Consider the following 27,380-nt stretch of genomic DNA (forward strand, 5'->3'; position numbering starts at 1 on the left):
ATTCTTTAATCTCAACTACTTAAATTAAAATTTGAACAATTAAAATTTACCCATTAAAGATTCAAACAATTAAAATTAAAAAGAAACAAAAACAAAAACAAAACAAAAAGACATTGTAGTGGACTTGTAATTACCTTAGCTTCTATGTGGATACGATATTGGACTCACCGAATTATACTACTTGTGGACAACCTGCTCTTGGGAGTACAATAATCAAAGTGACAACAAGTTTTTGGCGCCGCTGCCGGGGAAGTATAATTTAATTTCAAGTCTATTTAATTTTGTTTATAGTTTATTTTTCTTTATTTGAATTTTTATTGCTTTTGTGTGTTTTTATTCTTTTGCATTTGCATTTGCATGAGCATTATTTGGTCACGTACACTTAGTGGTCGACTCATTCGAAATAACCTTTTATTTTCAGAAAACATGGCGGAAGAACCCATCCAAGAAAATGAAGATGAAATTCAATCTCAACATGATCATGATAGACGAAGAACACTTAGAGATCACATGAATCCTACACGTACTAGTGCACCTTCATGTCTAGTTTTTCCCCCCGATGCATCTCATTTCAATTTTAAGCCTGGTATTATCCAACTTTTACCCAATTTTCATGGCTTAGATTCTGAAAATCCATACATGCATTTACGAGAGTTTGAAGAAGTGTGCAACACATATAATGATCTAAATTGTAGCATGAACACCATTCGACTTAAGCTTTTTCCTTTTTCTTTAAAAGATAAAGCTAAAACTTGGCTACAAAATCTTAGATCGGGATCCATTCGAACTTGGGATGAATTGCAACAACAATTTTTGAAAAAGTTTTTTCCATCTCATAGAACAAATTCTTTCAAAAGGCAAATCATCACTTTCACTCAAAAACAAGGAGAAACTTTTTATCAGTGTTGGGATAGATATAAAGAATTGCTTAATCTTTGTCCACATCATGGTTTTGAAATTTGGAGAGTTGTTTCTCAATTTTATGAAGGCTTAACACCTAAAGATAGGCAAATGGTTGAATTTATGTGTAATGGAACATTTGAAGATAAAGATCCAAATGAGGCAATTGAGTATCTCGATTCATTAGCTGAAAATGCTCAAAATTGGGACACTATAGGTACAATCGAACCATCAAACAAGATTCAATCTCCTACATCTGGTGGAGGTATGTACACTCTCAAAGATGAACATGATCTTCAAGCTAGATTTACCTCTTTGGCAAGAAAAGTTGAGGCACTTGAATTGAAAAAGAATGGTCAATTAAAATCTGTTCAAGAAATTGCATGTCACATCTGTGATACAAGTGATCATTCTACAAAAGATTGTCCCACTTTGCCTTCTTTTAAAGAATGTCTCCATGAACAAGCCAATGTTTTAAACAATCTCAAAAGGCCAAATTTTGAACCATTTTCTCAAAGTTACAATCCAGGTTGGCGAAATCATCCAAATTTTAGTTGGAGGAATGATAATGCTGCACAATTTTCACAACCACATTTCCAAAATCAACAAAATTTTCAAAATTATGCACCTTATGTTCCTCCACCTAAAAGGAATTTGGAAGATATATTGAATTCTTTCATTGCAAAGCAAGAGTCTATCAATACTCAAACTGCTCAAACCATGACAGATTTGAAAGATACTCTTGCTAAATTTGCATCTGCACTTAATGTTCATGAAAAAGGTAAATTTCCTTCACAACCTCTGCCTAATCCCAAGGATCATCATTCACAAACTGGAACTTCTGGAACTCAACCGATGGATCAGGTAAAATCTGTTATTACCCTTCGAAGTGGTAAGGTTGTGGAAAAATCCATTCTTGAACCTTGTGAAGATGATGATAAATCAACTCCAAAGGGTAAGGAAGTGGAACCCATAACTTGCGAAGAGGAGGTTCAACAGACAGTGTCACCACCATTCCCTCATGCATTGAAAAATACAAAAAAATCAAATTTGAATTCTGATATATATGATATTTTTAAACAAGTAAAAGTTAATATTCCTTTATTAGATGCAATAAAACAGGTACCATCATATGCCAAATTTTTGAAAGACTTGTGCACTGTGAAAAGAAAATTGAATGTGAAAAAGAAAGCATTTTTAGCCGAACAAGTAAGTGCAATCATTCAAAATAATAATGCTTTGAAATACAAAGACCCTGGTTGTCCTACTATTTCTTGTATTATTGGAGAACGAAAGATTAAAAAAGCCTTGCTTGACCTTGGAGCTAGTGTGAATTTACTTCCATATTCAGTTTATCAAGAACTCAATCTAGGCGAGTTAAAACCTACTTCGGTAACACTTTTACTTGCTGATAGATCTGTTAAAGTGCCAAGAGGTATGGTAGAAGACGTGTTGGTCCAAGTTGATAACTTTGTATATCCTGTCGATTTCATAGTTTTAGATACACAACCTATCGAAGCTTGTAATGCAATTCCTGTAATTTTAGGTCGTCCATTTTTAGCAACTTCTAATGCTCTTATAAATTGCAGGAATGGAATAATGAAGTTGTCATTTGGTAACATGACCTTGGAGCTTAATGTGTTTAATCTTTGTAAGCAACCACATGACAAAGGAGATGAAAGTGAAGATGAAAATCTTATTGAAACTCTTGTGGAAGAAAACATTCAAGAAGGGAGTACTCGTGATCAATTAGATATTTGTTCAATTGAAACTGTTAAAGAAAATATTGAAATTGATCTTGATGATTTTATCAGGTATCACTCGTTACCAGGATCAGAGAGAGAATTTAATGCAAAATATGAGAACAAAGACGAACCACCCATATTGGAGTTAAAACCCTTGCCAGAAGAATTGAAGTATGCATTTCTTGGAGAAGATGAAACATATCCGGTGGTAATTTCTTCCAAACTAGCAAGTGATGAAGAAGGTAAATTAGTTGATATGCTTAAAAGACATAAAAATGCAATTGGTTGGACGCTAAAAGATCTCAAGGACATTAATCCACTAATTTGCACTCACAAAATTCACTTAGAAGAAAATGCAAAAACATCTAGACAACCACAAAGGAGACTAAATCCACACATGAAAGATGTTGTGAAAACTGAAGTTCTCAAACTACTAGATGTTGGGATTATCTACCCTATTTCTGATAGTAAGTGGGTAAGCCCAACACAAGTAGTTCCGAAAAAATCTGGCATCACAGTTATAAAAAATGAAAAAGGTGAATTGTTAACAAGTCGAGTCCCATCTAGTTGGCGGATGTGTATTGATTATAGAAAATTAAATGACGCCACTAGAAAAGATCATTTTCCATTACCATTTTTGGATCAAATTTTAGAAAGAGTAGCAGGTCATCCATACTACTGTTTTCTTGATGGATATTCAGGTTATTATCAAATTCTCATTGCACTCGAAGATCAAGATAAAACTACATTCACATGTCCTTTTGGAACATTTGCATTTAGAAGGATGCCATTTGGATTATGCAATGCCCCAGCAACATTTCAAAGATGTATGCTAAGCATTTTTTGCGACATGGTTGAAAATTGTTTGGAAATTTTCATGGATGATTTAACTGTCTTTGGGAATACATTTGATAATTGTCTTGAAAATTTGGAAAAAGTTTTAAAAAGATGCGAGGAAAAAGGTCTTATTTTAAATTGGGAAAAATGTCATTACATGATTACTTCTGGAATTGTTTTGGGACATGTCGTGTCATCTCATGGAATTGAAGTTGATAAAGCAAAAGTTGATGTCATTGCCAATTTACCCCCTCCAAAAACCATTAAAGAAATTCGCTCATTTTTGGGACATGCTGGATTTTATAGGAGGTTTATAAAGGACTTTAGTTTAATCTCTAAACCCATTTGTAACCTCTTAACAAAAGACAGTGCATTTGAGTGGACTCAAGAATGTCAAAATGCTTTTGATAAAATCATTCGACATTTAACATCAGCTCCTATCATGCAACCTCCTGATTGGTCTTTACCATTTGAAATCATGTGCGATGCGAGTGATTATGCAGTCGGTGCAGTATTGGGTCAAAGAAGAAACGGTAAGCCTTATGTGATATATTATGCAAGTAGAACTTTAAACAATGCTCAAATGAATTACTCCACAACTGAAAAAGAACTACTTGCTGTAATATTTGCATTAGATAAATTTCGTTCTTATTTGATTGGATCAACAACTATCGTGTTTACTGATCATTCTGCTATTAGATATTTGTTGACCAAACAGGATGCAAAGCCACGACTGATACGATGGATTTTGTTGCTCCAAGAATTTGACATTGTGATCAAAGATAAAAAAGGAACCGAGAATGTCGTAGCCGATCATTTATCGAGACTAGTAACAGGATCATCTTGTGAAATGACACCAATTAACGATAATTTTCCTGATGAACATCTATTTTCAGTTACTACTACACCTTGGTTTGCTAACATAGTAAATTTTCTTGTGACAGGAAAAATGCCACCGCAATGGAGTTCTCAAGATAAAAGAAAATTTTTGAATGAGGTAAAAAACTTTTATTGGGATGATCCGTATCTGTTCAAGTATTGTCCGGATCAAATTTTTCGACGTTGCATACCCGACAATGAGGTAAGTAGTGTCATTAAATTTTGTCATTCAGAAGCATGCGGAGGACATTTTTCTTCAAAGAAAACAGCTGCAAAAATCTTGCAGTGTGGATTTTATTGGCCCACTTTGTTTAAAGACACCCACGAAATCTGCAAGATCTGTGAAAATTGTCAAAAATTGGGTGCGATTTCAAAAAGAAACATGATGCCTTTGAATCCTATTATTGAAATTGAAATCTTTGATTGTTGGGGAATAGATTTTATGGGACCTTTTCCACCGTCGTTTGGATACTTGTATATTTTAGTTGCAGTTGATTATGTTTCCAAATGGATAGAGGCAATTCCATGTCGAACAAATGATCATAAAATCGTCATCAAATTTTTAAAAGAAAATATTTTTAGTAGATTTGGAATTCCTCGAGCCATGATAAGTGATGGGGGAACTCACTTTGTTAATAAACCATTTGCTTCATTAATGAAAAAATATGGTATTACTCACAAAGTAACTACTCCTTATCATCCTCAAACAAATGGACAAGTTGAATTAGCTAATAGGGAGATAAAGCAAATTTTGGAAAAAACTGTTAACTCAAATAGAAAAGATTGGTCTCTGCGACTTAATGATGCACTTTGGGCATATCGAACAGCTTTTAAAACATCATTGAATATGTCTCCCTATAGGTTGGTTTATGGAAAACATTGTCATTTGCCTGTGGAATTGGAACATAAAGCTTATTGGGCGATCAAAACTTTAAATTCAAGCATGGATGATGCCAACAAATTGCGTAAATTGCAACTTAATGAACTTGATGAACTCAGAAATGACGCGTATGAGAATTCAAGGATTTATAAAGCAAAAATCAAATCATTTCATGATAAAACAATTCTTAGAAAATCTTTTGAGATTGGTAAAAAAGTTTTGCTTTATAATTCTCGACTTCACATATTCCCAGGAAAATTACGATCAAGATGGACAGGCCCATATGTTGTAAAGCATGTGTATACTTATGGAGCTGTGGATATTGAAAATCCTAAAAATGGTGATGTTTTTAAAGTAAATGGACAAAGGCTTAAACCATTTTTAGAAAATGAAATTTTTCAAGAAGAGTTTATTTCCCTTTCCGATCCTTGATTTTTTTTGTGTTGCATTTAATTTTGTTTGTTTTTATTTCAGGTTTCCTTAATCTTTTTATTTTCCCGGTTAAATGGCGGATAACGGTACTCCGTGACTCTCATAGTCGGTTTAATCAGTTTCCCATAATTGCTGATACAAAAATAAAAAAAAATCATTTCTTTTCTTTTCAAAATGGATGAAATTCTCTCAAAAATTTGTAAATATTTTCCCTCTGTTTCTGAAAATGTTCTAAGAAAAATTTATGCAGGAAGGTGTGAAAGATTGAGATTGCTAATGCAAAAAGGAATTCCAGAAGATATTCGTCTTGTAATAGAAGCTAAGGTCCGATTAGGAGGAGAAGTTCCACAATCATTGCTCATTCGGTATTTGCCTGGATTAGGAAAAAGCACTTATGCGAAAAAACGAAGGGCCAAAAGTTTAGGGGTTTGTCATAAGTGTGCAAGATGGACTTGTGACAAACGATGCAGATCTTTGGGATGTGTTTCCAATAACAGAGAAGATAAAATTGGTTTCATTAAGAATGGGCTGAGTAAGGAGTCTTTAGATAACATCTTATTGACTCTTGAGACGCATTCTAGTGGACATGTGCATATTGAACTTCTCCGTTTATGGAAACAATTCCAAGATGAGCGTCATAGTCTTGGGAATCCGACTAAAAAAGACCCTGTTTGCCAATTTATAAGAAAATTGGATGGGAAGCATATCCTCGACTCATAGAAGGCGTTGAAGCCGTTTCTGGACGTAAAACCAGAGGAAAATTGTGAGCCACAATCACACTACTGTTTACATGCATGTGTGTCATTATTGTTTTTACTGTTTATTCTGTTTACAACTGTGACCCATAGTTTTGTCCTGATAACATATTACCCCTATAAAATCTCTCATCTTTCTCTCTATTTTCGCAGAAAAAAAAAGAAGAAAGTAAAAAAAAAAGGCTGGAACCTCTGCACAATCATTGAAAAATATTTGTGTATTTTGTGGGTCGAGTCTTGGAAAAAATGAAGTGTTTGTAGAAGCAGCGAATAATCTTGGAAAGATATTGGCTGAGAGAAAAATTCACTTGGTATATGGGGGAGGTAATATTGGGTTAATGGGATCTGTTTCAACATCTGCTCATCTTGGAGGTAGTCAGGTTTTGGGTATTATTCCTACAGCTTTAGCTGAACGAAATATTACAGGTGTTACGATTGGGGAGGAATTAAAAGTTTTTTCTATGTATGAAAGAATCACTCAAATGATTGAAAATTCTGATGCTTTTATCGCACTACCAGGTGGTTTTGGTACATTAGAAGAAATTTTTCACACTATTTCTTGGGCACAACTTAATATCCATAATAAACCTGTGGGCTTGTTGAATATCAATAATTATTATGACAGTTTGTTGACATTTCTTGATAAAGCTGTGGAACAACATTTCATTTCAGAAAATTCACGACGGATGCTCATCTGTGCTTCGACTGCCGACCAATTAATTGATGATTTGGAAGCTTTTGTTCATAAGCCTGATCCGATGATAACAAAGATCAATTGGTCGCAATCAAGCAGTAAGAAAATGTAAAGGCCCGTATTTCGTATTTATAATTTTGCGGAATTATTAAAAATTTTCTAAATAAATAAATAACTTGCCCAATTTATAAAATAAACATGGAAATAATTTTAACTTTAAAATAACAGCGGAAGCAAATATTATTTTCAAACAACAATTTAAAAATAATCCAACGTATTAAAAATGAGTTTGAATAATAAAATGTGCATAAATTAAAACATGAGGTCCTCGGGTTTACTACTGCTGCCACAAGATCGCTCACTGGTCTATGCCCTCCGTCTCGACCTCATCATTACCTACAATAATCAAGTCTAGTGAGTCTAAAGACTCAACATGTATATATCGTGAATAACAAGTAAATATATCATAAAATCGCATGCAACGTAAAATATAGTATCGTAAAGCGCATGATGAAAATCGTATCATGAATAATTATAACTACGTGCATATCTGAAAATCATACGTAAAAGCTTTGCTCAATAGAGCTCTATCATGTCATATCATAATTTTCTGGTAGAGATAATATTTCTAAGCAAGTGGCCCATAACATAACGTGAGCGCCTGATCAGACTAAACCACAGTATACTGGGCAGTAGAGATCAATCGCAGCCCTTGGACTGGATGTCCGTACCCATACATAATCATAAACCGGTCGTAAGTCACCGGGCGGAGAGGTCCTCGGTTGCGCCTACCGGCTTCCAAACCCATAACATAAGGTGGCCACAAGACATATCGCATATATCCCAAAAATAAACATTTTATATTTTTATGCACGTAATATAATTAAAACCTAATTTTTACCGGATGAGTTGGATCGCTCCCAGGCTTGCTGCGACTTAATTCTAATATGTGACACTTGCAAATAATATTATCTTGACCTAAACTTGACAATAGACCCAAAACTTAACAATAGAACCAACAATGAGACTATTAGGACTAACAACTTGATTTTCAATCATGGTATTGTACCAACCCGAACTAACATTAAACCGACGTTTAACCATGATTAAAAATACCCCAAACATACTGAAAAATATGCATATAAACTGCAAAACACGAAAATAGGTGAAAGGAATCCAAAAACATAAAACACTCTTTCGAGAGTCATTTTGGCACCTTTCACCGTAAATTCTCGTACGACCTCTAAACTCGACCAAATCACAAACGGCCATAAACACGACTTTCCTAACTCATTAAGGTAGTGTCCAGTCCAAGGCCATAGGCTAAAAGCCAACCAAGAACTCAAACCACCTCCAAAACCGAAGCTGAAAGTTGCTGTCAAAAATCCAGCAAGGGCAACTTGTGTGTTTGTGGTGTAAACTCTGAAATTTATTGACCAATGGCTTGAACCACCACCCAAGGCCTCTTACAAACATTCTAAGGCATGGCTTGGACCATGGCTAAGGGCTAAAAGACAACCACAACCCAAGCCATTTCCTGATGCAATCACAGCTCCCACCCGAGAGCACCCTTGTTGTGTAGTGTGGTGTAATGACTTGTTTTACTGTCTGGGGTCGTTCCAATGGTCATTTGATCAACCATGGCTTGATCTAGAAATGACGGAGTGTTGTATGAACCATGGCTATGGGCTAGGAGCCAACCATAATCCTAACCACACCCCAAAACCGAAAATACACTAACACAGGAAATGGAAAATTCGAATTATGTACTTGTGTTGTTGTTTTAAAAATTTTGAGGGAACCATGAACCAAAACTTGAAAGGACACCTTGGTCACGTCCTAAACATGGTATGGAAGAGTTCTAACCATGGCTACAGTCCTTAGGACAGCCAAGATTAGAACACACTCCTTAACCAACCAATAACAAGAACCGTGGCTCAAATCTGTATCTTGGGAACTAAGTTGCTGTCATTTCTGTATTTGTGAGGTTATGGGTGTAAACCAATGGACTAATAACACCCTAACACACTCTAAATCATGCCTAGAAGCAGCCATGGAAGCCTGGTATCGAGCAACTACCTGTAATCAAGAAAAGCAACCAAACCGTGAAGTTGAACCAAAAGAAATGAGAAAATTATGTGCAGATTTTTACTTGGAATGTTGCTGTCATTTTCGATTTATTGCTTGAATCATGCATATATAATGGTTTAAAAATATCTATAGGACTTGATTGAAGAGCAAAGAAACAACAGATACATGCCTGGAATTTGTTTTGACAAAAACAAATCAATACGACGAATACGAGCGGCGGAGTCGGAGTTGGTTTTCTTCCTTGTTCTTCAGCTGTTTTCTCACGATTCTAGCTGGTATTTTTCTGATGATTTTCGAAGGTAATGGTGTGTGATTGCTAGACCATAGAGATGGGTATTATAGGAGGTGTTAAATTAGTATTGAAGTGCATTTAGTTGAGAGTTACAAGTGAAGGATTTGAATGGGTTTTGAATTGTTTTCATTCCCTTGCTGCCGATTCTTGTTCTCAATTTTCTTGACTCAACATGTATATATCGTGAATAACAAGTAAATATATCATAAAATCGCATGCAACGTAAAATATAGTATCGTAAAGCGCATGATGAAAATCGTATCATGAATAATTATAACTACGTGCATATCTGAAAAACATACGTAAAAGCTTTGCTCAATAGAGCTCTGTCATGTCATATCATAATTTTCTGGTAGAGATAATGTTTCTAAGCAAGTGGTCCATAACATAACGTGAGCGCCTGATCAGACTAAACCACAGTATACTGGCGGTAGAGATCAATCACAGCCCTTGGACTGGATGTCCGTACCCATACATAATCATAAACCGGTCGTAAGTCACCGGGCGGAGAGGTCCTCGGTTGCGCCTACCGACTTCCAAACCCATAACATAATATGGCCACAAGACATATCGCATATATCCCAAAAATAAACATTTTATATTTTTATGCATGAAATATAATTAAAACCTTATTTTTACCGGATGAGTTGGATCGCTCCCAGGCTTGCTGCAACTTAATTCTAATATGTGACACTTGCAAATAATATTATCTTGACCTAAACTTGACAATAGACCCAAAACTTAACAATAGAACCAACAATGAGACTATTAGGACCAACCACTTGATTTTCAATCATGGTATTGTACCAACCCGAACTAACATTAAACCGACGTTTAACCATGATTAAAAATACCCCAAACAAACTGAAAAATATGCATAAGAACTGCAAAACACGAAAATAGGTGAAAGGAATCGAAAAACATAAAACACTCTTTCGAGAGTCATTTTGGCACCTTTCACCGTAAATTCTCGTAGAACCTCAAAACTCGACCAAATCACAAACGGCCATAAACACGACTTTCCTAACTCATTAAGGTAGTGTCCAGTCCAAGGCCATAGGCTAAAAGCCAACCAAGAACTCAAACCACCTCCAAAACCGAAGCTGAAAGTTGCTGTCAAAAATCCAGCAAGGGCAACTTGTGTGTTTGTGGTGTAAACTCTGAAATTTATTGACCAATGGCTTGAACCACCACCCAAGGACTCTTACCAACGTTCTAAGGCATGGCTTGGACCATGGCTAAGGGCTAAAATCCAACCACAACCCAAGCCATTTCCTGATGCAATCACAGCTCCCACCCGAGAGCACCCTTGTTGTGTAGTGTGGTGTCATGACTTGTTTTACTGTCTTGGGTCGTTCCAATGGTCATTTGATCAACCATGGCTCGACCTAGACATGATGGAGTGTTGTATGAACCATGGCTATGGGCTAGGAGCCAACCATAATCCTAACCACACCCCAAAACCGAAAATACACTAACACAGGAAATGGAAAATTCGAATTATGTACTTGTGTTGTTGTTTTAAAAATTTTGAGGGAACCATGAACCAAAACTTGAAAGGACACCTTGGTCACGTCCTAGACATGGTATGGAAGGGTTCTAACCATGTCTTCAGTCCTTAGGACAGCCAAGATTAGAACACACTCCTTAACCAACCAATAACAAGAACCGTGGCTCAAATCTGTATCTTGGGAACTAAGTTGCTGTCATTTCTGTATTTGTGAGGTTATGGGTGTAAACCAATGGACTAATAACACCCTAACACACTCTAAATCATGCCTAGAAGCAGCCATGGAAGCCTGGTATCGAGCAACTACCTGTAATCCAGAAAAGCAACCAAACCGTGAAGTTGAACCAAAAGAAATGAGAAAATTATGTGCAGATTTTTACTTGGAATGTTGCTGTCATTTTCGATTTATTGCTTGAATCATGCATATATAATGGTTTAAAAATATCTATAGGACTTGATTGAAGAGCAAAGAAACAACATATACATGCCTGGAATTCGTTTTGACAAAAACAAATCAATACGACGAATACGAGCGGCGGAGTCGGAGTTGGTTTTCTTCCTTGTTCTTCAGCTGTTTTCTCACGATTCTAGCTGGTATTTTTCTGATGATTTTCGAAGGTAATGGTGTGTGATTGCTAGACCATAGAGATGGGTATTATAGGAGGTGTTAAATGGGTATTGAAGTGCATTTAGTTAAGAGTTACAAGTGAAGGATTTAAATGAGTTTTGAATTGTTTTCATTCCCTTGCTGCCGATTCTTGTTCTCAATTTTCTTTCTGCCTATTCACGTTTCTTGCTAGTAAAATAACTTGAGGAAGAAATAAGGTGTATTTTTGTATTTGATTATAATTAGTGCATTAAAATGGGGAGATGATTACACCATAAAAACAAAATTAGAGATGGCTTGAATAGGGTGTTATTAACCATTTGAATTATTTTAAATGTTGGTCATTATTGCTAATTTGCATTGTATATTTTTATTTACACCTTGCATTTTAATTGCTTAGGATTTTAAACCTTCATTATATATATTTAAATGCATAAATAATTTAATTTAGTTTAGAATCTTGTTTAGAATATTGCATGGCATACATGACGTCAAATTTGAATGTTTAAAGGTTATGTTTAATTTCTTGAATATATTTGACCTATATTAATTCATCTTCCTTTGTTTACATATTTTTATTTAAGCTTTAATTAAATATTGAACCTCAAAGAATTTATTTACTAACTTGATTCCAACTAATGTTAATAAATCCTAACACATTCTATTTCTTTAAATTAAATTATTCATTGGATAGATTAAATTTAGGAATATTTATCTTGTTATTAATCTTATCTCTAATCCCCAAACTCCGGTCCGACCTCGCGTATTTATCCTGAAAAGATAAAACTAAACATCTTCTTTTAAAATAAATAAAACACTTCATATTTTCTTAAAAATTTATTTTAATTAAATAATAGAAATTATGCATGACTTATACGTAATCTGATTTTTCGGGTACTACAACTCTACCCCCCTTAAAGGAATTTCGTCCCCGAAATTAAAACTTACCGAATAACTCGGGATAACGACTCCTCATCTCCGGCTCAGATTCCCACGTAGCTTCCTCCTCCGAATGATTGAGCCATTTGACTTTCACTAGCTTGACCATTTTGTTCCGAAGCTTTTTCTCCTGTCTGTCTAAAATTTTCACTGGCCTTTTCTCATAAGACAAGTTCGGAGTGAGCTGCAACGGTTCAAAGTTCAAGACATATGATGGATTCGCCATATACTTCCTCAACATGGAGACGTGAAAGACGTTGTGTACTCCGACCAGATTCGACGAAAGAGCAACACGGTAAGCTAACGTCCCAACTCTGTCGAGGATCTCAAATGGTCCGATGAATCTCGGACTGAGCTTTCCTTTATTCTCGAACCGCATGACACCTTTCATCGGTGCTATCTTCACGAAAACATGATCACCAACAGCAAACTCCAGATCTCTCCTCCTCTGATCCGCATAACTCTTTTGTCTACTCTGAGCAGTCCTCATCCAATCACAAATCTTGACTACTGTATCAGCAGCCTGCTGCACAATCTCCGGACCCGACTCTGATCTCTCCCCTACTTCATCCCAATGTATAAGAGATCAACACTTACGACCGTACAGTGCTTCATATGGAGCCATACCTATAGACGACTGAAAACTGTTGTTATAGGTAAACTCCACCAACGGTAGCTTTGATTCCCAACTCCCGGAGAAATCAAGGACACATGCATGAAGAAGATCCTCCAAAATCTGAATGACTCTCTCGGACTGACCATCTGTCTGTGGGTGAAAAGCTGTGCTAAACAACAACTTCGTACCCATAGCTGAATGTAGACTCTTCCAAAATGATGAAGTGAATCTAGGATCTCGGTCAGACATGATAGAAACGGGAATACCATGAAGTCTAACGATCTCCCGAACATATAACTTTGCATACTGGATCATGGAGAAAGTTGTCTTAATAGGCAAGAAATGAGCTGATTTCGTAAGACGATCTACAATCACCCATATAGCATTCGACCCTCTGACTGATTTCGGCAATCCGATAACAAAATCCATGGTGACATTCTCCCACTTCCATTCGGGAATAGGAAGAGGCTTGAGCAAACCTGCTGGTCTCTGGTGTTCTGCTTTCACTAGTTGACACGTCAGGCACTCAGATACAAATCTTCTGATATCCCTCTTCATTCCTGGCCACCAATATAATAACTGCAGATCTTTGTACATCTTCGTACTCCCTTGATGAATAGAGTACGGCGACATATGGGGCTCAGCTAGAATATCTGCTCGAATAGAATCGCTGCTAGGAACCCATATTCTGTCTCGATATCTCACAATACCGTCTCTAACTGTGTACAAGATACTGCCCTTGGCTTCATCTCTCTGCTTCCACTTAGCCAAATGCTCGTTTGCTAACTGTCCACTGCGAATACGGTCTAGAACAGAAGACTGAATCGTCAAAGTAGATAGACGAGGAACTCTACCTTGAGGATATGTCTCTAGATCAAACCTCTGTATCTCAAACTGAAGAGGTCTCGAAACCACCAAATGAGCCATCCCTGCGACTTTCCTGCTCAACGCATCCACAACTACATTAGCTTTGCCAGGATGATAGCTAATGTCACAGTCATAGTCCTTCACTAGCTCCAACCAACGCCTATGCCGCATATTCAACTCTTTCTGTGTAAAGAAATATTTGAGACTTTTGTGGTCGGTGAAGATCTGACACTTCTCCCCGTACAAATAGTGCCTCCAAATCTTCAATACAAATACTACGGCTGCCAACTCTAGATCATGGGTAGGATAATTCTTCTCATTAATCTTCAACTGACGAGAAGCATATGCTATCATCTTCCCATGCTGCATCAATACCGCACCTAACCCGAGTTTCGAAGCATCGGTATACAAAACAAAATCCCCGGGTCCTGACGGCATGGCCAATACTGGCGCTGAAATAAGAGCTTGCTTCAATGTATCGAAGCTCTTCTGACATTCCTCGCTCCACACATACTTAACATTCTTCTTCGTCAATGATGTGAGTGGAACCGCAATAGAGGAGAATCCCCGAATAAACTTCCGATAGTATCCTGCTAGCCCAAGGAAACTACAGATCTCTGATGCATTTTGCGGCACAACCCAATCTTTGACTGCTGCAACTTTCGCTGGGTCTACCTCAATACCATTGTTAGAAACGACGTGGCCTAAGAACGCCACTTTCTCTAACCAGAACTCGCACTTGCTGAACTTCGCGAATAGCTTGTGCTTTTGTAAGGTCTGCAATACTGTGGTCAAATGTCTGCTGTGATACTCTTGATTCTTTGAGTAGACCAGAATATCATCTATGATTACTATCACGAACTGATCAAGATACGGCTGGAATACGCGATTCATGAGATCCATGAAGATCGCAGGCGCATTCGTCAAATCGAACGGCATCACTAGGAACTCGAAGTGACCATAACGAGTCCTAAAAGCTTGTCTTGAGAACATCGACGTCTCTCACTCTCAACTGATGATAACCAGAATGCAGATCAATCTTGGAGAATACTGAAGCTCCCTGCAACTGATCAAATAAATCTTCAATCCTCGGGAGTGGGTATTTGTTCTTCACTGTAACTTTGTTCAACTCCCGATAATCAATGCAAAGCCTCATCGACCCATCCTTCTTCTTCACAAATAAGACTGAAGCGCCCCATGGAGAAAAACTCGGGCGAATGAACTCTTTGTCAAGAAGTTCCTGAATCTGCTTCTTGAGTTCTGCCATCTCTGTCGGTGCTAATCGGTACGGTGTCTTTGAGATCGGCGCGGTACCTGGCATAAGCTCAATAGAGAATTCCACCTATCGCACAGGTGGTAAACCAGTGACATCATCAGGAAAAACACCTAGAAAGTCTTTGACAATAGGAACCTCGGATGCTGACTGTTTGGGCGTCTCAGGAACAGATACAAGAGTAGCTAAAAATGCTCGGCACCCTCTATGAATGAGCTTCCTAGCCTGGACACAAGATATCATACGCGGTAAATGAAAGCACCTGTCTGGTTCGAATAAGAATTGTTCCATCCCAGGCGGTTGAACTAGAACAGATCTCCGCTGGAAGTCAATCAAAACTCTGTTCCTCAAAAGCCGGTCCATTCCCAGAATGATATCAAACTCAGGCATTGGTAGTACGATAAGATCCGCATAAACGAGATTACCATGAAGTTCGAGGTCTATGTCTCGGATCACGTTAGTAGCTGTCATCTCCTCTCCAGAAGGCAATGTTACTGAATACGCTATGTCTAGCCCAATTGTCTTGATCTTGAGAGAATTTGCACAGGTTTCTGAAATGAATGAATGAGTAGCCCCTGAATCTATCAACGCTTTCGTAGCTGAACCGGCTATAAAGATTCTCCCTGAAAGATTGGAATATCATGCTAAACCCAATAGTTTTACAAGGACTACGCTTATAGACATGCAAAGGTCAAAGTTCTCCTAACCTAAATTTCCGCAAATAACACTGATTAGAACATGCAATCCTATCATAAATTCTAAGTTAAAAATCGTAACCCAAAACATTAAACTTAAAATACAACTTAAAGATTTAGGATACCTGTCATGAGCATCGTCTCTGGGTTAGTTTCCGCAGCATGGAGAGCAAAAACTCTGCCTTGGGTAGGCAGATTCTTCTGAGGACAATTCTTCAATATGTGGTCAGTACTACCACATTTGTAACACTTTCCCGAACCATACATACAAGTCCCAGCATGACGACGTGAGCACTTGGCACAGACTGGATACTCCACTGTTCTCGGGACTGCCCGTCCCTTTTGCTGCTGCTGCTGCCCTCTGTTCCTGGGTGGACCATGGAAAGGTCTCTTATTCTGATGCTGCTGCTGGGGAGTACGATGTGGTGCCTGAAATGGTCGTTTACTGTAAGGACCGTGTATCGTATTATCGTAAATCTTATGTTGATTATCGATAATGCATGAAATTGTCATGTGATTATGTATATGATGTATATCATGACAATGAGAGTGAGAAAATAGATGGTGAGGATGAAAGATTGTATTAGAAATTGATTTGTGTTTGAATCGTGTGCTGAACCGCAACAGAAAAATGACACATGTTACGGTTTTTAGCATAATTACTTGAGTATTGGTCCAAATGACATGAGGCCAATTTCGTTGGAAAGCTAAGACATAGTACTAAAACTTTCATGTTTTGAGTTTTGTCTAAATCCATTTGAAAATATGGGCAAAATCACCCCGAAGTGTATCATGTGCGTTGCAGTTCCAGCAATGACACATTTTGGGGGAATGAGCATATCTCTCGCATACGATATTCAAATTGAGTGAGGTTGGTAGCAAATGAAATCCAAGACATAGAGCTACAACTTTCATGTTGACCACTTTTGCAAATTCGGAATCTAAAATAGCGTTTCGGACAGAGAAAGACGCGCACCCGCGCAGAACTGCGCGCGCGGGCAGAATATGGAGCGCATATGCGCGCGTTTCGTCGCGCATATGCGCCCACACCTCTGCTTCACACGTTTTAAGGAAGATCAGCATGAATTTTGCGGCATATCCCTTGGAGGTTTCGAGAGAAATGAGAGGAAATTGATTTCTTTTGTACGAAATCACCCCGAAACGTTGTCCAAACTTGGAACAAATTATATATTCGGAATCCTCGCGTCGAGAGCTTCCTTTTGAGGTAAGATTCTTTTGGTTTCAACAGCTCTAAATATTAAAGTGCTGGAATAGCATGTATTTGAAGGCGATTTCAATATATGCGATAGAATAACCGACAAGAAACTCGTATTCGAAGTCGGAATTGAATTATGTTATGAAATTTCAAAGTTTCAAAAGATATTTGAAACTTTTATTGTTGATTTTGAATGATGTTATTGATTGAAATGAATATGTTATTGATGTAGATAGATTATTATACCGAAATCTTCAAGCTACATCAATTGGAAACGAAGAATTGAGGTATGTTGCGACCGGGTAACATACGACAGGTATCTGTATTATATGATATATGTTTGATTGATTGGATTGAGATTACATGTCTATATTCCTTGTGTGTTGAGTTGATTTGGCATACATGACATGCACGTTGAGCTATGATCCTTGGATACCCTGATATGATTTGATTTGATTCTGGGGTTTGTGAACACGATGCTATGTTTGGCATTATGTGGCCCTTAAAGCATAGACATTAGTGGCCCCGCTGATTTGATTGAGATTTGGGATTTGATGGCGCTTTGTCGACGCTATCATACGATTATCCCTGATTGAGGCCGGTGTGCCAGCTCGAGCATTGATTTGATAGCGATTCGTTTGATTCTGACATGTGCTCAGTGGATGGGCATTTGACCTGATACCTCCACGACATACATGCATTGCATATCATATATCATTGTTTAGATATCTGTGGTATATATTGTGGTTGCTTCAGACTGAGCTTTGCTCACCCCAGATGGGGCTGTTGTTGTCTTTGTATGTTGACAATGACAGGTACTCCAGGATATCAGGAGACCGGAGAGGGTGCTTCTGGAGGGAGTCATAGTCTGATTTGAGGTTTAGTGGTTGTTTCCCAGTATATATGTATATGTATCTATATACCGAGGTATGTCCCGAGGATATGATTTGTTGTTGTATGAGTTGTTTTGATTATGTGTGGGCATGTTTTATGTTGTGAGATGAAATACTATTTTTAGTATTCAAATAATATATTTTGGGCTCATTGTAAAGAAATTTTAAATCCGTTTTCCGCTGTGATTAATTAACCCTAATCAAATTGCATTGTAATAATGATTAGAAGCTAAGGGCCCCACACGGAGTGGTATCAGAGCATAGCTGGGAATGCTCGATTGAGTCTTGTGTACACTTAAATAGGCACAAATGAATTGTGCGTTTGTGTTTGATTTATTTGTATTACTTGCTCTTGCTTGATTTAGTTTGAGTAAGTTGTTGATGAGATTGATGATATGAGATGGTGATGATGTGAAATTGATATGAAATGTGATATTATTCATTTGATTTGTAGATGGATCCCACAAATGAAACTGCGAGTAGCAGTACTGAGAGAATAGTTGGACAATTTGAAGGGTTGTCCATGGATGTGGTAATGGCTCGATTCCAGGATTTAAAACCACCGAGGTTCTTTGGCACTAAGAGTGCAGAAAGAGCAGAGGCCTGGTTGAAAGATATCGAGAACTTGTTTAATATCGTTGAATATTCCAAGGCTCGGAGACTGAAACTTGCTTTGTATCAGCTGAAAGATCGAGCTAAATCTTGGTGGGAAGCCGCTGAGATTGGATTGAAAGAGGCCGGGATTGAAGTCACATGGGATGTCTTCAAGGCCCAGTTTTTGGAGCAGTATTCTCCTCCTTCTTATTATACTGCTCAGGAAAATGAATTCAATAATCTGCAGCAGGGAACGATGACTGTTGCGGAATATGCTTCTAAATTTTCTACTCTGTTGAAATATGCACCTCACGTAGCTGGGAATGCAAGGGCGAAATATAACAGGTTTGTAAATGGCTTACATCCTGCTATATATACTTATGTTGTTTCTGGTTTGCCTACCAGCTACGCAGAGGCAGTGGAACGAGCCAAGGCAGCTGAGTTTGGACTCAGGCGAGGAGGTCCACAGTATACTCCTCCACCACCAGTGTCAGCTCAGCAGCCTGCATTGCATCCAAGGGGTAAGAAGTTCAAGAAGACTGGTTCTGTTTCTTCGTCTTCTTCGAGTTCGAGTGGATCCCAGAGAGGGAGTCCCGTGATTGATCCTTATTGTAGTTACTGTGGAGGCAAACATACTATCGAGCAGTGTCGAGGTATGTTTGGTATTTGTTATCATTGTGGACAGGAAGGCCATTTCTCTCGTGTATGTCCGAATAGGGGTACGACTTCTGCCCAACCCCAGCCAGGATTTAGAGGTGGCCCTGGCATGATGAGACATGCTGCTCTTTTTCCCTCTTTTCAGCAGTCGAATGTACCAAGAGCTCGAGGACCAAGTGGTCAGATTGTCCAAGGACCTCAGCAAGTGAGAGTGTATTCTATGACTGAGGATCAGGCGAGAGAAGATCCTGGTGGTGTGATTGCAGGTATTTGAACGCTTTGCAATTATCCTGCACGTGTTTTATTTGATACAGGAGCATCTCATTCATTCATATCTCATGCATTTGTTGCATCTTACGATATTGAGTGTAATCCGTTGTACGATACTTTGTCGATAGCCACGCCAGCAGGGAAGATTATTTTGTCTGAGAAAGTTGTGCATAATTGTGTATTGATATACGAGGATAATGTGATATTCCTGAACTTGATTGTCCTCCCAATACACGACTTTGATTGTATTGTTGGCATGGATGTCTTGACAACAAATCGAGCTACTGTCGATTGTTTTCATGGAGTGGTTCGATTTAGACCTATTGATGGACCCAAGTTGAATTTTTATGGCAAGGGTTCCCAAGCCAAAATTCCATTGGTATCTTCCTTGGAAATGTCCCGATTGTTGACTAGCGGAGATGAAGGTTATCTTATCTACGCTGTTGATGTCTCGAAAAAGGAGCCATCTTTATCTGATATTCTTGTTGCGAAAGAATTCCCAGATGTATTTCCCGATGAGATTCCTGATTTTCCGCCTCATCGAGAAGTTGAGTTTAATATTGATCTTGTGCCGGGAACTGCGCCTATATCTAAAGCTCCTTATCGCATGGCACCTCTAGAATTGAAAGAATTAAAAGAACAATTACAGGATCTTCTCGACAAAGGATATATTCGACCGATTGTATCACCTTGGGGAGCTCCAGTCTTATTTGTTCGAAAGAAAGATGGTACTATGCGAATGTGTATCGATTATAGGCAATTGAATCGGGCTACTATGAAAAACAAGTATCCACTTCCTCGTATCGATGATTTATTTGATCAGCTTCAGGGTACTTCGGTATACTCTAAGATTGATCTTCGATCTGGGTATCATCAAGTACGTGTTCGAGAAGAAGATGTGCCTAAAACTGCTTTTCGTACCAGGTATGGCCACTATAAATTCTTGGTTATGTCTTTCGGTCTCACGAATGCTCCTGCTATCTTTATGGATTTAATGAATCGTGTCTTCCGTGATTATCTTGACCGATTCGTTATTGTATTTATTGATGATATTCTTGTCTATTCGAAATCGTAAAAGGAGCATGCTGAACATCTGAGACTGGTACTTCAAACTCTTCGCAATGGCCATTTATATGCTAAATTGTCCAAATGCGAATTCTGGATGGATAAAGTGGTATTTTTAGGCCACGCCATTTCGAGACATGGCATATCTGTTGATCCTGCTAAGGTTGAACCTGTATTGAATTGGCCGAGACCTACGAATGTTCCTGAGATTCGTAGCTTCATGGGTTTGGCTGGTTATTATCGTCGTTTCATTGAAGGGTTTTCGAAAATAGCTAAACCTATTACTCAACTGACACAGAAGAATCAGCGATTCATTTGGTCAGATGAATGTGAAGCTAGTTTTCTTGAATTGAAGACGAGATTGACCACAGCACATGTGCTTACTATTCCCTCAGGTACCGGAGGATTTGTGGTGTGTACAGATACATCTGGTAAAGGTTTGGGCTGTGTTCTGATGCAACATAGCAAAGTGGTTGCTTATGCGTCTCGTCAATTGAAATCTCATGAAACACGTTATCCTGTTCATGATCTTGAATTGGCTGCCATTGTGTTTGCTTTGAAGATTTGGCGTCATTATTTGTACGGAGAAAAGTTTGTTATTTATTCGGACCATAAGAGTCTGAAATATCTCTTTTCTCAATCGGATTTGAACATGAGGCAACGCAGGTGGATGGATCTCCTGAAAGATTTTGATTGTGAGATTCAATATCACCCTGGATCGGTGAATGTTACTGCGGATGCCCTTAGTCGTAAGGTGCATGATTCTGTGTTAGCATCTGTTTGTGTCGCCAAAGTACACGAGGATATATGTACTTCTGGTTGGACTTTTCACTCGAATTGGAATTCTGTCACTGTTTCAGCATTGCAAATTGAGCCGAACTTGATATCTAAAATCCGAAAGGCCCAACGAAGCGATGCTCAGATTCAGAAGTCGAAAGAACTTGTATCTGCAGGACATCAGTCTGGATTTCAGATTTCTTCTGATGGTTCTTTACGACTTAATGGTCGGCTGGTAGTTCCTAATGATTCTGATTTGAAATCTGCCCTTCTTCGAGAAGCACATTGTAGCAAATACAGTATTCACCCTGGAGGTCGAAAGATGTATTTGACATTGAGACCCCAATTCTGGTGGAGACGTATAAAGAAGGACATTGCTGAGTTTATTTTGAAATGCTTGGTCTGCCAGCAAGTGAAAGCCGAGAGAATGAAACCTGGAGGATTACTCCATAGTCTTGAAATCCCGAAATGGAATTGGGAACATATTGCTATGGACTTTGTGACTCATTTACCTCGTTCACCCAAGGGCTGTGATGCTATTTGGGTCATTATTGATCGGCTTTCGAAATCTGCACACTTTATTCCGTATGAACGGACTTATCCTTATAAGAGAATGGCCCGTTTATACATTGAGAATGTAGTGAGACTGCACGGTGTGCCAGTCTCAATTGTATCTGATCGTGATCCCAGGTTTGCTTCTAAATTCTGGGATAGTTTTCAGGAAGCGATGGGTACGCGTTTGGCTATGAGTACTGCTTATCATCCTCAAACTGATGGCCAGACTGAGCGTACAATTCAAACGTTAGAGGATATGTTGCGTGCGATTGTGATGCATTTCAGAATGGGATGGCAAGATGCTTTACCATTGGTGGAATTTTCTTATAATAATAGCTTTCAAACGAGTATTGGTATGGCACCGTTTGAAGCCTTATACGGGAGACGATGTAGGTCACCGTTATTCTGGGATGAAATTGGTGAAAGACAATTGACTGGACCTGAAATGATATAGGAAATGAATGATAAGGTTCAGTTGATTCGACAGCGGATGAAAGCCGCTCAGGATCTTCAAACGAGTTATGCGAATAAACGAAGACGACCCTTGGAATTCCAGAAAGGTGATAAAGTGTTTTTGAAAATATCTCCCTTCCGAGGCACCGTTCGATTTGGCATGCGAGGGAAGTTATCTCCTCGATATGTTGGTCCATACGAGATCCTTGATCGAGTTGGGGATCTTGCTTATCGGTTGGCATTGCCACCAGCTTTATCTGCCATTCATGATGTGTTTCATGTTTCTATGTTGAGAAAGTATGAACCAGATCCATCGCATGTACTTGCACCTGATGAGGTTGAACTTGATCCTTCTCTTTCCTATGTTGAACAACCTGTTTGCATTATGGATCGAAAGGAGAAGATATTGCGCAACAAATCGATTCCGTTGGTTCGAGTGCAATGGACACGACATGGTGTGGAGGAGTCAACGTGGGAATTGGAAAGCAAGATGCGAGAATCATATCCGCACTTGTTTGATTCTATTCCTCATGTTCCATTGTATTCAATGTATAATGATCCATTTACTGATTTTAGTTTTGATATGTACTATAACTGGTGACGTATGATATGTTTACCAATGTTTTGTATATATGGACATTTGAGATTTCGAGGACGAAATCTTTTAAGTGGGAGAGAAATGTAAGGACCGTGTATCGAATTATCGTAAATCTTATGTTGATTATCGATAATGCATGAAATTGTCATGTGATTATGTATATGATGTATATCATGACAATGAGAGTGAGAAAATAGATGGTGAGGATGAAAGATTGTATTAGAAATTGATTTGTGTTTGAAACGTGTGCTGAACCGCAACAGAAAAATGACACATGTTACGGTTTTTAGCATAATTACCTGAGTATTGGTCCAAATGACATGAGGCCAATTTTGTTGGAAAGCTAAGACATAGTACTAAACTTTCATGTTTTGCGTTTTGTCTAAATCCATTTGAAAATATGGGCAAAATCACCCCGAAGTGTATCATGTGCGTTGCAGTTCCAGCAATGACACATTTTGGGGGAATGAGCATACCTCTCGCATACGATATTCAAATTGAGTGAGGTTGGTGGCAAATGAAAGCCAAGACATAGAGCTACAACTTTCATGTTGACCACTTTTGCAAATTCGGAATCTAAAATAGCGTTTCGGACAGAGAAAGACGCGCACCCGCGCAGAACTGCGCGCGTGCGCAGAATATGGCGCGTATATGCGCGCGTTTCGTCGCGCATATGCCACACCTCTGCTTCACACGTTTTAAGGAAGATCAGCATGAATTTTGCGGCATATCCCTTGGAGGTTTCGAGAGAAATGAGAGGAAATTGATTTCTTTTGTACTAAATCACCCCGAAACGTTGTCCAAACTTGGAACAAATTATATATTCGGAATCCTCGCGTCGAGAGCTTCCTTTTGAGGTAAGATCTTTTGGTTTCAGCAGCTCTAAATATTAAAGTGCTGGAATAGCATGTATTTGAAGGCGATTTCAATATATGCGATAGAATAACCGACAAGAAACTCGTATTCGAAGTCGGAATTGAATTATGTTATGATTTCAATTTGATATGAAATTTCAAAGTTTCAAAAGATATTTGAAATTTACCCTGGTGATCGCGCTCAATATCGTTCTGATCTTGCTCTGCCGCTAGAGCCCTGGAAACAGCAACATCATAGGTAGTAGGGCCAGCCACCCTAACATCACGGCGCAAGATCGGCCGCAGACCATCCATAAAATGCCTCAATTTTGCACCAGCGTCATTTGCAATTAGGGGTAAAAAGTAACAACCCCTCTCAAATTTACGGATAAACTCCGTAACAGTCGTGTCTCCTTGCCTCAGGGTCATAACTCTCTGGTCAACCTGGAACGCACCTCGTCAGTAAAATATTTAGAGTAGAATACCTCGGTGAAGCGCGTCCAGCTCAAAGTAGTCAAATCCAAAGCTACAGTTGCTCTTTCCCACCACAGACGAGCGTCTCCTCCAAACAGATAAGTCGCACAACGAACCCTATCTCCATCTTCAAGCCCCATGAACTCGAAAATAACCTCAAGGGATTTAATCCAGCCCTCTGCAACCAAAGGATCTGTCGTCCCCGAGAACTCTTTTGGCCTCATCTTCATGAACCGCTCACAGACAGCTTCAGGCCCCGTCTGTTTGGCTGCCACAGCGTTGTTCCCCGCAAACAGCGCGAAGAACTGAGTCATCCCAGCTAACATCTGGGCATTCATGTCTAGTGGAGGGGGTGGAGGTCCCTGCCTCTCTTGCCTCTAACCCTCACCGTCCTCATGACGGTGCACACCACCACCTCTCGGGCGTCCAACCTGGCGTCTAGGAGGCATACTGTTCCATATATAGCCCATACGTAACTAACATGCCTAATTCCATAATTTATCTTAAATTTAAATAAATACTGAAATAATTAAAAATCTGAACGTAAAAACATTTCATGAAACATGCTGTTAAAAAAATTCATGCTTTAAATAAAATGCGTAAATGTAAACTTACAGACCAAAGACGTGACTTCATGAGCTTCTTGAGGTCAGTAGTAGTATAACCCTTTACAAGAACATAGGCTCTGATACCAACTGTAAAGGCCCGTATTTCGTATTTATAATTTTGCGGAATTATTAAAAATTTTCTAAATAAATAAATAACTTGCCCAATTTATAAAATAAACATGTAAATAATTTTAACTTTAAAATAACAGCGGAAGCAAATATTATTTTCAAACAACAATTTAAAAATAATCCAGCGTATTAAAACTGAGTTAGAATATTAAAAGGTGCATAAATTAAAACATGAGGTCCTCGGGTTTACTGCTGCTGCCACAAGATCGCTCACTGGTCTACGCCCTCCGTCTCGACCTCATCAGTACCTACAACAATCAAGTCTAGTGAGTCTAAAGACTCAACATGTATATATCGTGAATAACAAGTAAATATATCATAAAATCGCATGCAACGTAAAATATAGTATCGTAAAGCGCATGATGAAAATCGTATCATGAATAATTATAACTACGTGCATATCTGAAAATCATACGTAAAAGCTTTGCTCAATAGAGCTCTGTCATGTCATATCATAATTTTCTGGTAGAGATAATGTTTCTAAGCAAGTGGCCCATAACATAACGTGAGCGCCTAATCAGACTAAACCACAGTATACTGGGCGGTAGAGATCAATCACAGCCCTTGGACTGGATGTCCGTACCCATACATAATCATAAACCGGTCGAAAGTCACCGGGCGGAGAGGTCCTCGGTTGCGCCTACCGACTTCCAAACCCATAACATAAGGTGGTCACAAGACATATCGCATATATCCCAAAAATAAACATTTCATATTTTTATGCACGTAATATAATTAAAACCTTATTTTTACCGGATGAGTTGGATCCCTCCCAGGCTTGCTGCGACTTAATTCTAATATGTGACACTTGCAAATAATATTATCTTGACATAAACTTGACAATAGACCCAAAACTTAACAATAGAACCAACAATGAGACTATTAGGACCAACCACTTGATTTTCAATCATGGTATTGTACCAACCCGAACTAACATTAAACCGATGTATAACCATGATTAAAAATACCCCAAACATACTGAAAAATATGCATATAAACTGCAAAACATGAAAATAGGTGAAAGGAATCCAAAAACATAAAACACTCTTTCGAGAGTCATTTTGGCACCTTTCACCGTAAATTCTCGTACGACCTCTAAACTTGTCCAAATCACAAACGGCCAAAAACACGACTTTCCTAACTCATTAAGGTAGTGTCCAGTCCAGGGCCATAGGCTAAAAGCCAACCAAGAACTCAAACCACCTCCAAAACCGAAGCTGAAAGTTGCTGTCAAAAATCCAGCAAGGGCAACTTGTGTGTTTGTGGTGTAAACTCTGAAATTTATTGACCAATGGCTTGAACCACCACCCAAGGCCTCTTACCAACATTCTAAGGCATGGCATGGACCATTTTTAAGGGATAAAAGCCAACCACAACCCAAGCCATTTCCTGATGCAATCACAGCTCCCACCCGAGAGCACCCTTGTTGTGTAGTGTGGTGTAATGACTTGTTTTACTGTCTTGGGTCGTTCCAATGGTCATTTAATCAACCATGGCTCAATCTAGACATGATGGAGTGTTGTATGAACCATGGCTATGGGCTAGGAGCCAACCATAATCCAAACCACACCCCAAAACCGAAAATACACTAACACAGGAAATGGAAAATTCGAATTATGTACTTGTGTTGTTGTTTTAAAAATTTTGAGGGAACCATGAACCAAAACTTGAAAGGACACCTTGGTCACATCCTAGACATGATATGGAAGGGTTCTAACCATGGCTACAGTCCTTAGGACAGCCAAGATTAGAACACACTACTTAACCAACCAATAACAAGAACCGTGGCTCAAATCTGTATCTTGGGAACTAAGTTGCTGTCATTTCTGTATTTGTGAGGTTATGGGTGTAAACCAATGGACAAATAACACCCTAACACACTCTAAATCATGCCTAGAAGCAGCCATGGAAGCCTGGTATCGAGCAACTACCTGTAATCCAGAAAAACAACCAAACCGTGAAGTTGAACCAAAAGAAATGAGAAAATTCTGTGCAGATTTTTACTTGGAATGTTGCTGTCATTTTCGATTTATTGCTTGAATCATGCATATATAATGGTTTAAAAATATCTATAGGACTTGATTGAAGAGCAAAGAAACAACATATACATGCCTGGAATTTGTTTTGACAAAAACAAATCAATACGACGAATACGAGCGGCGGAGTCGGAGTTGGTTTTCTTCCTTGTTCTTCAGCTGTTTTCTCACGATTCTAGCTGGTATTTT

General features: G+C 38.6%; 1 protein-coding gene across 1 annotated transcript in view; it reads left to right on the top strand.

The window, feature by feature from the left end:
- Positions 1-27,380, top strand: part of LOC140963975 (uncharacterized) — a 40,520-nt gene that overhangs the window by 1,173 nt on the left and 11,967 nt on the right. Inside the window, exons 2-6 of the mRNA XM_073423455.1 lie at positions 1,349-2,887; positions 4,427-4,562; positions 5,175-5,369; positions 16,317-16,449; positions 19,518-19,638. Of these exons, the coding sequence (XP_073279556.1) occupies positions 1,349-2,887; positions 4,427-4,562; positions 5,175-5,369; positions 16,317-16,449; positions 19,518-19,638 (2,124 nt within the window). The remainder of the gene's footprint in view (positions 1-1,348; positions 2,888-4,426; positions 4,563-5,174; positions 5,370-16,316; positions 16,450-19,517; positions 19,639-27,380) is intronic.

The sequence above is a fragment of the Primulina huaijiensis genome, chromosome 18, assembly GCF_012295235.1.
Source record: "Primulina huaijiensis isolate GDHJ02 chromosome 18, ASM1229523v2, whole genome shotgun sequence".
NCBI classification, from domain to species: Eukaryota; Viridiplantae; Streptophyta; class Magnoliopsida; order Lamiales; family Gesneriaceae; genus Primulina; species Primulina huaijiensis.